Consider the following 17,376-nt stretch of genomic DNA (forward strand, 5'->3'; position numbering starts at 1 on the left):
ATGTCAGGGAACTGCGGTTTAGAGAGTTTTGTTGCGCAAAACTCAAAACTACTGCTTTCAGATGGCGTTATGGATCGTGTCGGTATAGGCTGTAACGCAAGCATATTAGCCTCACAGCACAACTTTTAATACCGGCGCTATGGAAATCCCATGCAAAAACATAATTTTATTGAGTGCTGGATTGACGTTGCGTTACAGGCTAAAATGCTTGCGGTATAGCTATACCTACAAGACTCGTAATGGCTGCGTTACGGTTTTTACACTGAAATGGTAATTTTTTCAGCATTAAAACCGTAACGCAAAACTTGTAATCTTCCCGTCTATTTTTTAATAAAATATATATTACACTTTATTTTGGGGGCATTTTGTGGACATTTATAAAATTAACTAGAGATCTGATCTCTGGTTAATTTTATAAGCACTCATTGCTACCGCAAGTTCACTTGTAATGGCTGGTTATTTATCAAGTGCCCGCAAATGGGCACATTTGCATGTTTGCAGTGCGTGATAAATTAGCGCTCCACTTGTAATATAGCCCATAATCTGCAAGCCCAAATAAATAAAAAAATGACAATACAATAAAAAATAAAAAAATATTTATGTAAAAATGATTTTAGAAGAAATACAGACAACATGCTAAATCAGTGAAACCTGAATGAAAGATCCAAAGCCATAATGATAAAAGGTGTATGATGTTCTATTTTTTTCTTTCAGGTGACCATACTACTACAGAACCAACGTTAATTACCAGCACAGCAGATGATATAAGTGATACTTCTATCTTAAGCTCTACTGATGCTGAAACTGAGTCTAGAACAGCAGATACTATTACAACAACTGGAATTGTAGGCACATATCAAGATCTTACCACAACTGATACAAATACAGTGCCTTTTCAAAATGTCACTTCAACACAAGAAGCTTCCACAGAGGAATCAAGCTCAACAATTGACGGCTTTTCTACTGCAACAGAGGAGTCTATAGCATCTGACAAAAGCACCACTGATGAACGTGCATACAGCACAACACCAGAAACTAGTGGCAAAAACTCAACTACTGAAAGTAGGACTACAGTTGATCCAGACACCACCCAAAATGATAGCACCACTGTAACACAAGAGCCAAGTTCAGTGGAAGTTAGCTCTTTAATTGAAAGCACTTTAGCAACAGATACCGAAATTAGCACACCCATAGGTAAAACTACAACTAAAAGTAGCTCTGATGTAAACACTGAGCTTGGTACAAGCACATCATATGGGTCTAGCACAATTGATGACATTTCTACAGGCTCTACTACTGACCTTGAAGTTACCCAAATTGACTACACTGTATTAACAGGAAGTAGCACGCAAGAACCAGGCTCAACAGGAATGAACTCTGCAACTGAGAGTTCTTTAGTGACAGAATCCGAAATCAACACACCTATACATCTAAGTACAACTGAAAGCTCTACAGTAGAAACTGAACTTGGTACAACAAAAGAAATAATCACATCTGTGGGTAGTTCAAGCAGTACACATGGATCTAACACAACTGATGAAAATTCCACCAATGAAATTGTTTTCAGCACATCTCCAGAACCCAGTCCAGATGATAGAAGCTCTACTATTGGCCCAGAAGTTACCCAAACTGATTCAGGTATCTTTACAGGTGGTAGCACTATGTTACAACAAGCCTCAAGCTCAGCAGAAATGACTCCTACAATCATGATTCTTAGCACAAATGAAGAAGACACCACTTCTTTGGGAGGTTCAAACACACCACATGGGTCTAGCACAGTTGATGAAAATTCCACTGATGAATTTGATTTAAGCTCAACACCAAAACCTAGTACAAGTGATGGAAGTTTACCTACAAAAAGCATCACCTCATTTGGCTCAGACGTTACTCAAAGTGATGCAGGTATCTTAACACAGAATAGCACCACTGCAACAGAAACACCAGCCTCAGAAGGAATAAGCTCTACAACTGATAGTTCTGCTGGTGCAAACACAGAACTTAGTACAACTGTTGAAAGCATCACTTCTGTGGATAGATTAAGCACCACACAAGGGTCAAGCACAGGTGAAGAAAATTCCACAGGTGAAATATTTTTAAGCACAACACCAGAACCCAGTACAGGTGACAGAAGTGTAACTACTGAAAGGAGCTCTAGTACTGGACAAGAAGTAATCAACACTGATGCAAGTACCTTAACAGCTGATAGCATCACAGTAACACAAGAACCAGAATCAGCAGGGATGAGCTCCACAAATGAGAATCTTTTAATTACAACCAAACTTACCTCTGTTGTAAACAGTGAACTTCTTACAACTGAAGAGACCCCCACATCTGTTGGAAGTTTAAACACTGTGCATGGGTCTACTACAGATGATGAACATTTCACAGGTGAAATTAATTTAAGTAAAACACCAGAACCTGTCACAAGTCACAATAGTTCAGTTACTGAAATAATCTCTTCTACTGACCTAGACAATACTCAAACTGATGGTAGTATCTTAACTGTGGGTAGCACCACTGAAATACAAGAGCCAAGCACAGCAGGAAAGAGCTCAGCTACTGAGAGCATCTCTACTGTTGGCCCAGACATTATCCAGACTGATGAAAGTATCTTAACACAGAGAAGCACAAGTGTAACACAAGAACCAGGATCAGAAGGAGTGAGCTCCACAGTTGTAAGTCCTTTTATGACAGAATCCAAAAGCAGCACATCTTTAGAAGTATCTACAATCAGTGCTACTTTTACGGTAAACACTGAACTTGATACAACTGATGAAGACACAACTTCTGTGGGTAGTTCAAGCACCACGCATGGGTCTACCACAGCTGATGAAAATTCCACTGATGAATTTGTTTTCAGCACAACACCAAAACCTAGCACAAGTGATGGAAGTTTATCTACGAGAAGCATTACTTCATTTGGCCCAGACGTTACCCAAAGTGATTCAGGTATCTTATCACAGAGTAGCACCACTGCAACAGAAGTACCAGCCCCAGAAGTAATAAGCTCTACAACTGATAGTTCTGCTGGTGTAAACACAGAACTTGGTACAACTGTTGAAAGCATCACTTCTGTGGATATATTAAGCACCACACAAGACTCAAGCACAGCTGAAGAAATTTCCACAGGTGAAATATTTTTAAGCACAACACCAGAACCCAGTACAGGTGACAGAAGTGTTAGTACAAAAAGGAGCTCTAGTACCGACCCAGAAGTAACCAAAACTGATGCAAGTACCTTAACAGCTAATAGCAGTCCAGTTACACAAGAACTAGAATCAGCAGGGATGAGCTCCACAACTGAGAGTTCTTTAATTACAACCAAACTTACCTCTGCTGTAAACAGTGAACTTGTTACAACTGACGAGACCTCCACATCTATGGAAAGTTTAAACACTGTGCATGGGTCTACAACAGATAATGAACATTTCACAGGTGAAATTAGTTTAAGTAAAACACCAGAACCTGTTACAAGTTACAGAAGTTCAGTTACTGAAAGCACCTCTACTTATGCCCTAACCAATACTCAAACTGATGGTAGTATCTTAACTGTGGGTAGCACCCCTGAAACACAAGAGCCAAGCACAGCAGGAAAGAGCTCAGATGCTGAGAGCATCTCTACTGTTGGTCCAGACATTATCCAGACTGATGAAAGTATCTTAACACAGAGTAGCACAAGTGTAACACAAGAACCAGGATCAGAAGTGAGCTCCACAGTTGTGAATCCTTTTGTGACAGAATCCAAAAGCAGCACATCTTTAGAAGTATCTACAATCAGCGCTACTTTTACAGTAAACACTGAACTTGTTACAAGTGATGAAGACACCACTTCTGTGGGTAGTGCAAGCACCACACATGGGTCTAGCACAGCTGATGAAAATTCCACTGATGAATTTGATTTCAGTACAACACCAAAACCTAGTACAAGTAATGGAAGTTTATCTACAAAAAGCATTACTTCATTTGGCCCAGACATTACCCAAAGTAATTCTCAAACTGATGGTAGTATCTTAACTGTAGGTAGCACCCCTGAAACACAAGAGCCAGGCACATCAGGAAAGAGCTCAGCTGCTGAAAGCATCTCTACTGTTAGCCCAGACATTATCCAGACTGATGAAAGTATCTTAACACAGAGTAGCACAAGTGTAACACAAGAACCAGGGTCAGGAGTGAGCTCCACAGTTGTGAATCCTTTTGTGACAGAATCCAAAAGCAGCACATCTTTAGAAGTATCTACAATCAGCGCTACTTTTACAGTAAACACTGAACTTGTTACAAGTGATGAAGACACCACTTCTGTGGGTAGTGCAAGCACCACACATGGGTCTAGCACAGCTGATGAAAATTCCACTGATGAATTTGATTTCAGTACAACACCAAAACCTAGTACAAGTGAAGGAAGTTTATCTACGAAAAGCATTACTTCATTTGGCCCAGACATTACCCAAAGTAATTCTCAAACTGATAGTAGTATCTTAACTGTAGGTAGCACCCCTGAAACACAAGAGCCAGGCACATCAGGAAAGAGCTCAGCTGCTGAAAGCATCTCTACTGTTAGCCCAGACATTATTCAGACTGATGCAAGTATCTTAACACAGAGTAGCACAAGTGTAACACAAGAACCAGGATCAGAAGGTGTGAGCTTTACAGAAGACATCACTTCCGTGGGTAGTTCAAACACCACACATGGGTCTAGCACAGCATATGAAATTTACACAAGTGAAGTTGTTTTCAGCACAACACCAGAACCTAATATCATAACTGTAGGTAGCACCCCTGAAACACAAGAGCCAGGTACAGCAGGAAAGAGCTCCACAATTGAGAGTCCTTTAGTTACAGAATCCAAAATCAGCACACTTAAAGTTGTAACTACAACTAAAAGTATCACTGCTATAAACACTGAGCTTAATACATCAGATGAGGGCATCACATCAGTCAGCAGTTCAAGCACCACATATGGGTCTAGCACAGCTGATGAAAATACAACAGGGGAAATTGTTTTCAGTACCACACTAGAATCTAGTACAAGTAAAAGTAGTTTAGCTACTGAAATTAGCTCTGTAGGCCCAAAAGTTACAGAAACGGATGCAGGTACCTTAACACAGAGTAGCATCATTGAAACCCAAGAACCAGGATCAGAAGGAGTTAGCACCACAAATGTGAATCCTTTTGTAACAGAATCCAAAATCAGCACATCTATTGGGGTAACTGCACTTGAAAGGAGCTCTACAGTAAATTCTGAACGTGGTACAACAGACAAAAGCATCACTTCTGTGGGTAGTTCAAGCACCACACTTGGTTTTAGCACAGTTGATGAAAATTTCACAGGGGATAATGTTTTCAGCACAACACCAGAACATATTACAAGTTACATTACATCAAGTACTGAAAGCATCTCTACTATTGGCCCAGAAATTACTCAAAATGATGTAAGTATGTCAACACAAAGTATCACAACTGCAACACAAGAAACAGAAGCAATCAGCTCCACAGTGTTCAAAGTCAGCACACCTGTAGGTGTAACTACAATCAAGAGTAGCTCTACAGTAAACACTGTACTTCTTACAACTGAAGAAGGCATCACATCTTTGGGTAGCTTAAGCACCACTTATGCATCTAGCACAATTGATGAAAATTTAACTGACAAAACAGTTTTTAGCACAACATTGGAACCTAGTACAGGTAACAGAAGGTCAACTGCTGAAAGCAGCTCTAGTCTTGGCACAGAAATTACCCAAACTGAAGCAGGTATCTTAACACAGAGTAGCATCACTGTCTCACAAGCATCAGAATCAATAGGCATTGGTTCCACAACTGAAAGTCCTTTAGTTACAGAGTCTGAAATCAGCACACCAATTAAGGTAACTACAAGTGAAAAGGGCTCTACTGTAAATAATGAGGTTGGTACAACTAAAGAGACAATTACATCTCTGGATAGTTTAATAACCACGCCTGGGTCTAGCACAATTGATTACAATTCTACAGGTGAAATTGTTTTCAGCACAACATTGGAACCTATTACAAATCACAGAACATCCACTACTGAAAGCATCTCTACTGTTGCCCCAGATGTTACCCAAAATGATATAAGTATGTCAACACTGATTAGTACTGAACCAGGCTCAGAAACAATCAGCTCCACAGTGGAGACTCCTTTTGTTACAGTGTCCAAAATCAGCACACCTGTAAGTGTAACTACAATCAAAAGTAGCTCTACAGTACACAATGAACTTGTTACAACAAAAGAAGGCATCACATCTGTTGATAGTTCAAGCATCACTCATAGGTCAAGCACTACTGATGAAACTTCCTCAGGCGGAAATGTTTTCAGCACAATATCAGAACATATTACAGGGGACAGAATATCAACTGCTGAAAGCACCACTGTAATACAAGAACCTGTCTCAGAAGGAATGAGCTCCACAACTAAGTTAATAGTCAGCACACATATAGGTGTAACCACAACTGAAAATACATCAGAAGACCGCAGCACCACTGCCCATATGTTCACAGATAAAAGCAGTTCCAGCACTATAGAACAGAGAATAACAACTGATATCAGTAAAACTATTGGTTCAACACATTCTACTACTATTTCAACGACCTTAGAGCCCACACATCTGTCAGAACCTGTCAGCAATATAGGCACACAGGTCGTCAGTACAGAAAAAGTGATAACATCAAAGGAACTACTTAGCACTACAACCATAAAGGATGCAGGAACAACCTTGCTTACAACAATACAACAAATCACTACTGCTATAAAAAACATGCAGGATACTAGTACAATCATACACACACCAATTGTAACAGCAGTTACAGGATCTGCTAGTACTATAATCACAAATGACACTAGTTCATACCCAGAAGGTGTCAATAGTACAGTTACGTCAACAGCAAATTCAACAGCAACAACTCAAGGAATCAGCAATACATCATCTACACAGAACCCGAGTACGGCAACATCAACAACACTTACAGCAACACATTCATTGGAAAATGGCACAACTATAAGTACACCTAACACAAATGCAAGCAAAGCAACTACAATTGTCATCTCAACAACTTTAGAACCTTTTGGCACTACAACTAAAACCACAACACCCTCAACACCTGAAAAACCTACAGAGCATGCCAGTACCACAACTGTCACAACTACAACACCCTTGCAACCTGTAAAAACAGCATCTTCTCACTTCACAACAATAATAACACCTACAGGTCCTGTGAATACTACAGTGACAAATTATTTAAATGTAACATCATCTTATGTGCCAATGAGTACTATAGTTACAGGATATACAAGTGTTTCAACACCTGCAATTTCTACAATAACATGGACAAACTCTTCAACTGTGGCCATTACTACAGAAGGTAAGCATAGACTGTTTAATTATAGTTTTAAACTTTAAAGGGATAGAAAGGTCAAAAATAAAATGTACATAGGTGCATTTCAATTTAAAATAAAGACATTTTTGCAATATACTTGCATTAGCAAAAATGCTTCTAATAAAAGTTATCTGTTTGTCTGCAGCATACACACATATCCTTTAAGGGCATATTCACCTGTATTTAAACACCACACCTTCTCAGAGAATCAGCAGTTGTTTTATGATATAAATTATGTCTTCAGAAGCAATATACACCTCCTCCAGCTCTCTGAGCAGGCATGGGGGGGCGATTTATCATATGTCTGTCCGACATGATCCGCTCAGCGGATTATGTACGACAGACATCGCTGAACCATTTAGCATTGCACAAGTCGTTCTGGTGAACTGCTTGTGCAATGTCACCCCCTGCAGATTTGCTGCCAATCGGCCGCTAGCAGGGGGTGTCAATCAACCTGATCGTATCTTATCGGGTTGATTGCTGTCCGCCGCTCAGAGGTGGCGGACCAGTTAAGGAACAGTGGTCTTAAGACCGCTGCTTCTTAACTGCTGTTTCCGGCGAGCCTGAAGGCTCACACGGAAACAGATGTATTAGGCACATACGGTGCTTAATAATTTGTCCCCATGGTGTTCCAATACGAGTTCACAGGCCCTCACAGGATATGTGCATATGTTGCAGAAAAACAGTAATAACTTTTATTGGAAGCATTTTTGCTAATGGAAGTATATTGCAAAACTGCTTATATTCTAAACTGAATTGCACCTAGCAACATATACATTTTGACCTTTCTATCCCTTTAAGTCACTAATGTATTCCATAGAAAATTACTTTATGTGGACAAATTAGAGACAGTTGTTAAAGAATATGAAACAACTGGGTCAAAATGAAGCCCTGTTTAATTAGGAATTGCATGCATTAAGTGTAAAATCAAGTATCACTTGGTGTTAACATTGGTACTTAAAGTTTATAATACTTAAATGGATGTTCTAATGTAAAAAGCAACAAGAAAAAAAAAACACTCTATTTTGGTTAAATATACTTATTTTAATTAATATGTACTTAAAGGGACAGTCTACACCTTAGTCATCTTAAAAGTCTTCCATTAATTTAAGCTGCAAATAGCCTCCAGCACCTTTCTATATCATGCAACAGGAACGTAAAAAAGTTATTTTTGGAAAATGAATTTGTTTCTGGCCACTTTGAAATGGCTGCCAAGCTCTGTCCAGTGATGACATCATGATTGGGCTACATCTAGACACTCTGCTGATAAGCATTGACAGTCTGGTTGGAATCCAACTAGTGAGCCTTTTTTGTGATTTGGACCCACTATGCGAGCTCAGATCGGTGATGTCATCAGTGGGCGGAGCTTGACAGCTATTTATGAAATAACTTTTTTTTACCATTGCGTGATATAGAAAAGACACAGGAAGCTATTTGCAGCTTACTCTAAAGTAAGACTTTAAGATGACTAAGGTGTAGACTGTCCCTTTAACTTCTTCAAAGGGTTATACATGTAGTCAAATTGCCACTACTAGGACATCCACCTCTTGTTCCAGATTAGGATATGGTCAGAGATTGAAGCATATGCATATATGCCAGCTTGTGATTGACTCACCAGCTATAGCCTCTCATAGAAAAATAAAAGGGGTTTGTTAAAAAAAAAATAATATATATATATATATATATATATATATTTTAAACCAGTGTCACCTTTTCTACCCTGCTCTTAAAAACAAAAGATATTAAACAAATATGCTGAGGTCTTCTAGATAGTCTACTATATAATAGTTTTAAGAGACCATCAGATCTTACATTATGCTGGGTTTCAACAAGTATAGAATGGGAACTAGTATAGTACAGATATATAGATTATAATAAGACATATTTAAGTAACGATATGCTGAAGCACACGATTAACGGCACCTTTCTACAGTAAATGTAAAATAATGCTTCATACTGCCTCTCCTTTAATAAAAATAATGTTTCTAAAGGTTGGGAGTCATAAATGTAGGACACATAGTTCTTCTGTCATCAGATTAGTTACAAATAAGTGAGTAAGGCCAAAATAAGCCATCATCCCTACTACTTTTTGTTTCTTTGCACACAATGATCTATGGTCTTCTGATATTTTGCAATGTCTCTTTAAGCAAAATGTAATTTTTATGTCCAGTGAAAGCACCAAGATAACAATGCATTGAGGACAGAATAATAAATACAATTGTGTCTGAATGTTCTGTATGACACCTGCTTCATCCATTACCTTTTTTCAATAGGCCTTAAAACCTGCAACCTGCTTTGTGCCAGTGGTCAGTGCTACTTTAAATCTGGCACTTTTATCGCTGCATGCAAATGTAATGATGGCTTTGTTCCGGACTCTGCTGAGATGTTGTGTTTAGGTATGTTTTGGTTAATTGTGCACAGTTCAATATTACAATATATAGAAAAAGGTAGGTATTTGCTGTTGTGGCTTTTACTTAGTTAGAGTTGAAGATATAAATATGATATAGCAGTGTTTCTAATTCAGGTTCTCAAGGGAACTGGAGAATCTCTATTCCACTATAATACCTAAAACACTGTTTGTTTCAGATATTGATGAGTGTCAATCTGGCAAAAACCTGTGAGCAAAAGTGTGCAAACACCATTGGTGGTTATTCCTGCTCCTGTAAAGTGAGCTTCGAACCAGATCAAAGGATAAACATAAATGCAAAAGTAAGATGAAGTTTTATTTTTACTCTTTTTTATGTGTCCAAAACTTTTACAACTGGGTGGCTGCATTATTATTATTTATTTATATTTATTTTTCAAGGAAATCGACTACTGCAAAGGCAGCTCCATCAGTCACGGCAAATGCGTTACTGAAGTTTACAGCTTTACATGCAACTGTGAGGCAGGGTGGAAAGGACCCAAATGTAATCAAGGTGTGTCTGATACATAAACCCTCCAGGCAGACATTTCATTTCTACTGTTTTCTACCATTGTTGTTCCTTTGTATTGTCAAATGTGTACAGTTCAGTGAAGTACAAATATATACACACATACATGTATACAGATCTGTATATAGTGAATAATAGAAATATGGCTTAGAAAAAAATCCTAATGCAAACCTAACTACTACCAGTACAAAAAAACAAAAACTTTTTTTTTTTTTTTTTAAATATGGTAGATTTTGTTGTTGTTTAGTACCAGTTGTTTAACTCACAACTAGAATATCATCTAGTAACTGTCTCTGTATGGGGATAAATCAGCCCTCTGTATATAGTGTCTTACTCTGTTGATCTGTCTGTACAGTATATACCGTACATTCATAATATACATAATAATAACTGAATGGAAAATAAATACTCAAAGCTGTCATTGTTTTGTATTTCTTTTTAGATGTGAATGAATGTCTACAAAACAATCCTTGTTCCAGGCAGGGTACCTCTTAATACAGAAGGATTCTTATACATGTCTATGTAAAGAGGGGCTGGACTGGATCAACTTGCTCTGATGGTAAAACTTGAAGTCTCTTTCATCTTCAAAGTTTGTGATTTACACCAGGGGGGTCAATTTAATCAAGCTCCGTATGGAGCGTGATGCACCCAGTGTTTCCGGCGAGCCTTTATGCTTGCCGGACACGAGACAGCTCGGTCTAAAGAGTACTGCTGCAGTCCATAACTTCTCTGGGCCTGCTCTGAGGCGGCGGACAGAAATCACCCCGAGTCGAATATGATTTGTTGGTATGATTGACACTCCCTGCTAGCGGCGGATTGGCCACTAATCTGCAGGGGCGTGCATTGCACCAGCACTTCACAAGAACTGCTGGTGCAATGATAAATGCTGATAGCGATGCTGTCGGCATTTATCGATGTGCAGCGGACATGATATGTTACATTGTATCATGTCCGTCCGTACTTTAATAAATATACCCCATGAAGTCATCAGTTATGCTGTTAAATCCATCAAAATAGCATTTGTTATATGTGAATGTCAGTGACACTGATCCCTGCAATTTGCCAGTGCTCAATTCAATCTAATAAAATGGGCACTGTTTAAAGATATGATATATACTTTATTAATATTACCCATGTTACAACTTGATATAGGGCTAGATTTAATAAAGACCAGGCGGAAAAGAGTGGACATCTCTTCCTCTGTCTGCACAGCATCATGGCTAGCAGTCAGCAATTCGATGCTTGCATTTATCATTGCACAAGCTGCTGCTTGTGCAACACCGCCCATTACTCGCACATGGCCAATCACCAGGGGCTGTTAATCTCCCTGGTTGGAGATAGCCAGGAGGATTGTGGAACACCACTTTATAGCTGGCATAGCAGGTTAAGATGCAGTGGAAGGCGCTACAAAGCTGCATGCGCTGCTTCTTATATGGAGCACATGCTTTTCAAAGTAAAACCTCTCTACAAAGAATGTTTAACTTTGTCAACAGCAAACTGTGCTGCATTTCAGTAGATTGTATATAACAATTCAGTTTAAAGCTCATCAGTGTATTCTTGACACATATTTTCAAGTTTTAAAACTCTATACTGTGTTACAGAGGAGCTCTAAATATATATATTAACTCTTGTAAACACACAATAAAATAAATATATTTTAACTCTTATAAACACACAATAAAATTAATATATTTTAACTCTTATAAAGGGTTTAAGCACACAATAAAATAAATAATTTGTTTAAAAATAAAAGAGGTAACTTTGTTTTTACACCATATTGTTCCTCAATAATTCCTCAATAATATGGCTCAAGAAATTTTATAGCATATAACTCCCATAGCAAGGGAGGAACACTCTATATGTAATGCTCCTACGTAGCTTCCTGATTGCTTATTGTTATATTTCATCCTGATCTCAATACTCAATGTATTTTCTATTTTAGATGTTAACGAATGTCTTCTCAGCAAGCCCCTGTGTAAATGGACAATGTATAAATACCTTAGGAAGTTATGTTTTGTTCATGTGCATCAGGATACACAGGACAAAATTGTGACCAAGGTAAGGCGAAAAAAAATTTGTAGAAGAAAAATCCCTAGTAACTTCTAGATTTCTTATTGGTACTAAGGACTAAATTACAAGTTGAGGTGGTATATTGCATTTCGTGATCGCAAAAACTCCGCTAGAGTTAAGCTTTTTGCGCTAGTAGGTTGTGCTCATAGTACAAGTTAAAAAAAAAAAAACGTATTTTGTGCAAGCGGTAACCCGACTAGCGCATAAATCTAAGACGTCAAATATTGCATGAACTTTCACGTATTCCCCCATAGAAGTCAATGGTGAGAAAAAACTAACACACGACATTTGCGCAAACACACAATCGCATTTTTTGCAGTTGCACTAACCTAACATAAAAATATGAATATTTCATATGTTCAATGTTCTTACATAGCGCAATATATGTTTTTTCAATAAATAAATAGTTCTACATATATCTGATGTATTTTTAAACAAATATATATTTATACCTATATAAATAAATATAAATATATATATATATATATATATATATATATATGGTGTGTATATATATATATAATTATAATATATAGGTATAGATATATACAGATATATATATACTGTATATAGGAATATCTATTTAAAAATACTTAGAACATATTCTACTATGTGGAGAACATTGGAATGTGAAATATTTACAGTATATACACAGTTAAACATTTATATATATACATACAAATACATTTTTAGACATGTATATGTATGTATCTCAATTTAAAGCCCTTTGGTTCCTTTTTTTCCTATTATCCGAGATATCATATCTTTGATCCCTTATAACTTTTTTTCTGCAATATTTTTAAACATAATTTTTATTAGATGGTGTTATTATGAATGAAACTGTACTTATTTATGTATTTTTGATGTGTTTTGTGCAACCTTTTAGTTTAGCAATACAGTTAACTACAGCTTTGATATTGCGGTAGGATTTCACTCAACTTGTAATCAGTGTTCCCGCTAAAGCTCAGTTTTGTGAGCAGCCCAGCAGTGAAACAGTTAATAAGGAAACCATACCTTGCAGTCTGCATTGTATAGTGTTTTGCTAAATGCTTTAATGAACTGTTTCACTGCAGGGCTGTTCACAAAACTTGCCTTAGAGGGTAAACAGCTTGTAATATAAGCGCAATTCAAACGTATCACAAAAACACAATATCGCGTGCGCAAAAAACGCTTGCGCTCACTTGTAATCTAGCCCTAAATGTATAATAATATATATTCCCCTGAGCTACATACAAAAATATAGATTATGATAGCAGATTAGACCAATAGGCCGAACAAGTCTGCTCATATTTTCTTTAAGCTTAAATAGTTAATAGTTTTATAAAAAAAACAATATATAAACTTGCTTAAATCACAATATAAGAAATAATAAAATACAAAAACAAATGTGATGGTGCACAAAAAAGGCTAAAAGTTCCAGATAATCACAGTGGTAATGCTCAGCAGGTGAACCTCAGGGAAAAAAAGAAGATACACATATAGTTCTGTGAAATTTATAGCAAAACCTAGAAAAGGTACTCACATTGTCTAGAGCTTCAATATCAAGCTCTAGATATACAGACACAGGAAGCTCCTAATAGGATGGCAAGGCAAAGAATGATGTTCCAGCTCCAAAGGATGAATCAGAAGTGGGGTAAAAAGTATGACAAAATTATTAAAAACAAGTCACAAGGCATATAATGAGACTGTCCCAACTACTGCAAGCAAAAGACTGTTTATATCACTATGTCCAATGATTGCTCTGTTAGTCTTCATTGGACATTGTGATACACACAGTCTTTTGTTTGTAGTAGTCTATGATTGGGACAGTAAATTTCACATAACCACAGAACTTCACTATGGGCTCGATTTATCAAAACCCTGCAGCTGCAAGTTCTCACAAGAACTTGTTCTCCGTAATTTCGCAAGCAGCGGTCACCAGACGCCGCTTCCCTAAGCTCTTCACCACCTCTAAGGTGGCGAAATTCAATCTCTGCGGTCCGAGTCCGACGAGGAGATTGACAGCTCCTGTCCGCGCGTGATTGGCGCGGGCAGGGGGCGGGATTGCACGCAAGAGCAAAATTGTGCTAGTGTGCAATGGTGATTACATGCGGGTAATTTCGCCCGGCCACAGGCGAGCTGAGGCGTACAGGGGCATGTATATGCGCCCATGTCCGCCTCAGCTTTGATAAATCTAGCCCTATATGTGTTTCTCCTTTTTTCCCCTGAGGTTCACCTGCTATTACCATCGTGTTTACCTTGGACTTTTATCCTTTTTTGTGCACCATCACATTTGTTTTTGTATTTTATTATTTCTTATATTACTACCGTGATTACCTGGGACTTTTATCCTTTTTGTGCACCATCTTATTTTTTTTTGTATTTTATTATTTCTTATATTACTACCGGTGATTACCTGGGACTTTTATCCTTTTGTGCACCATCACATTTGTTTTTGTATTTTATTATTTCTTATAATTACTACCGTGATTACCTGGGACTTTTATCCTTTTTTGTGCACCATTACATTTGTTTTTGTAGTTAATAGTTTTATGTATAGCCCATGCATTCTTGATGTCCCTTAGAGAGCTAGTGTTTTACCACCACTAAGTTTATTGCATTATTTAACTACCCTATGTCTGAATAAGTGCTTCCATAAATTACTTCTGAACCTTTAACCTTCAACTTGAGGTCATGAACTCTGGTTCTGGTGTAGCTGTTTCTGTGAAAACACTTTTAGCCTAAGCTTTATAAAGGGACAGTTTACTCCAGAATTGTTATTGTTTAAAAAGATAGATAATCTCTTTATTACCTTCTGCAGACTGATTCAGATAGGTCATGCAATTTTAAACAACTTTCCAATTTACTTTTATTATCAAATTTGCTTTGTCTCTTATTATTCTTTGTTGAAAGCTAAACCTAGATAGGCTCATATGCTAATTTCTAAGCCCTTGAAGGCTTCCCTTATCTCAGTGGATTTTTACAGTTTTTGCACAATTAGACACCGCTAGTTCATGTGTGCCATATAGATAAAATTGTCATCACTCCTATGGAGTTATTTAATTATTTATACAAGTCTGTGAAAAGAACTGAAATAAGGTAGCAGTCTGCAGAGACTTAGATGCAAGGTAATCACAGAGGTAAAAAATGTATTAATATAACAGTGTTGTTATGCAAAACTGGGGATGGGTAATAAAGGGATAAGCTATATTTTTAAACAATAAACATTATCAAGTAGACTGTCCCTTTAGTTACATAATCAAAAGAAGTCAATTTATCTGACACAATCCTCCTTCAAAAACGTTAGGATTTTACCATCACTAAAAACAAATAGCACTTTCAGTCATCACTTTATAAAAAAGTGTGCAGCCTCGTCGCTAAACTCAGGATTTACCATCACCGTTCTGTTTTTTGTCCCATAAATATTACAATTATCTAATAGTTTGAACCTTTGTGTGTTTAAATATGACAGTAAAACAATAACTCCAGAACAGGGGGTCAGGATCACAGGTGCAGAAGTCATTTACAAAAAGATGCAAGGTTTTCACTTTCAGCAGAAGTGGTGGAGACTGATGAATTAATGGGAAATTAATGAACTCCTAAAGCATGCATAATATAGCAATAAGCCTACAGTTATAGGGGGGATGCGCCTTCTTGATTGTATCTGTTATTTCATTTTATATTTATCTTCAAGCATTAGTTTCCAGTTTTTATATTTTTATAAATGACCAATATTTTATTCCCATCCTTTAGATATTAATGAGTGCTTGAGCAGTCCCTGTAGGAACGGTGCCATCTGCAATAACTTGGTGAATGCATTCTCCTGCTCCTGTGCGCCTGGCTATACCGGCAGGTTCTGTGAGATAGGTAAGTTATGCCTGGGTAATAATTACAACATGCGGTATGCAATCCTCATATTAGTATGTCTGGTAAAATGCACTGGGCACTACTTCAACCAAATTTCCTTGAAAAATGTTTTTTAAATTCAAACTCATTTCAAATTGTTTGAAAATCTTGTTAAAACCAATTAATCAATTTTTTTCCAAATAAATTTGTGCTATGAAAAGATGATCCTCTCCCTTGCATGGGAACAATTTTACACACAATTCCAAACAATCAGAAAACACTTAGCAATATCATATAATTTTTGTCTTTTAAAATCCAGCACCTTGCATCTACTGAAAACACATTTTAAGCTGTATCAAGTGGCATTTATTTTGGTTGTGTGTGTATGTGTGGCTTTCTGTCAGTGTTTATGTTCTTGGTCATGCTTAGATGAAAAGTGTTTGCAATTTGTACACAATTTAAATCTGATCTTCTAATTGGATTACGTGTTTGGAGTTTTAAATGTTCTAAATAAAACATTTATCAAAATTGCATGAAATCTCTACTGACATGAATTAATACACTGTTAGTCAAAGGGAAAAATAAACTATATTCAGAGTTATTAGGCGGGCACCATCAGTATTAAATTAATTAGCTGTCATCCTTGCGAAACCGATATGAAAAGCCTGAGATTTGCCTGTTTCTTATAGTATTTTGTATATTAATCATGGTCTTGCATACTTGAAGAAAAAAGCTCTGAAAAATCATACGTTCGGAACTCTTGTCTTTGTTTAAATTGATTTAACTGCGTCACATATTATTTGTAATGACATTAAAATTGATAAAAAAAAACAAAACAAATATCCAAGCAGCTATACAATATTTTTGCATTTGGTTTAAAGTTTTTTGGAATGGGAATTGCTTTATCGATGGCACACGTGAACTAGCTGTGTCTAATTGTGAAAAAACTGTTTATAATCTATATTATGTTCTCAATCTTATTATAAAATGTTCACCTCTATTCATAAAAACATCATGTTAATCAAATATTGAATCATTGTAATGCTTCATGCAATCTATGGAATATTCTACTACAAGCACAACCACCACCACATTTTTTACACCAAAAACACATCCATTCCATTGATCCCCAAAACACCTTCTTTAAATATTTTTCTAT

General features: G+C 37.0%; 1 protein-coding gene and 1 long non-coding RNA gene across 2 annotated transcripts in view; both read left to right on the forward strand.

Annotated features, from left to right (window-relative positions):
* Positions 1-780: 780 nt before the first annotated feature.
* The window catches only part of LOC128657533 (uncharacterized), a 162,107-nt gene continuing 145,511 nt past the window's right edge, over positions 781-17,376 (forward strand). The window contains exons 1-3 of the mRNA XM_053711906.1: positions 781-7,374; positions 9,663-9,785; positions 16,125-16,238. Coding sequence (XP_053567881.1) covers positions 1,371-7,374; positions 9,663-9,785; positions 16,125-16,238 — 6,241 coding nt within the window. The 5' untranslated portion in view covers positions 781-1,370. The remainder of the gene's footprint in view (positions 7,375-9,662; positions 9,786-16,124; positions 16,239-17,376) is intronic.
* LOC128656399 (uncharacterized) lies at positions 10,829-16,219 on the forward strand. The gene is made up of 3 exons (XR_008402004.1): positions 10,829-10,881; positions 12,265-12,380; positions 16,125-16,219. It is a non-coding gene; the product is annotated as an uncharacterized LOC128656399 (long non-coding RNA).

Source organism: Bombina bombina, chromosome 4 (assembly GCF_027579735.1).
Source record: "Bombina bombina isolate aBomBom1 chromosome 4, aBomBom1.pri, whole genome shotgun sequence".
In the NCBI taxonomy this organism is placed as follows: Eukaryota; Metazoa; Chordata; class Amphibia; order Anura; family Bombinatoridae; genus Bombina; species Bombina bombina.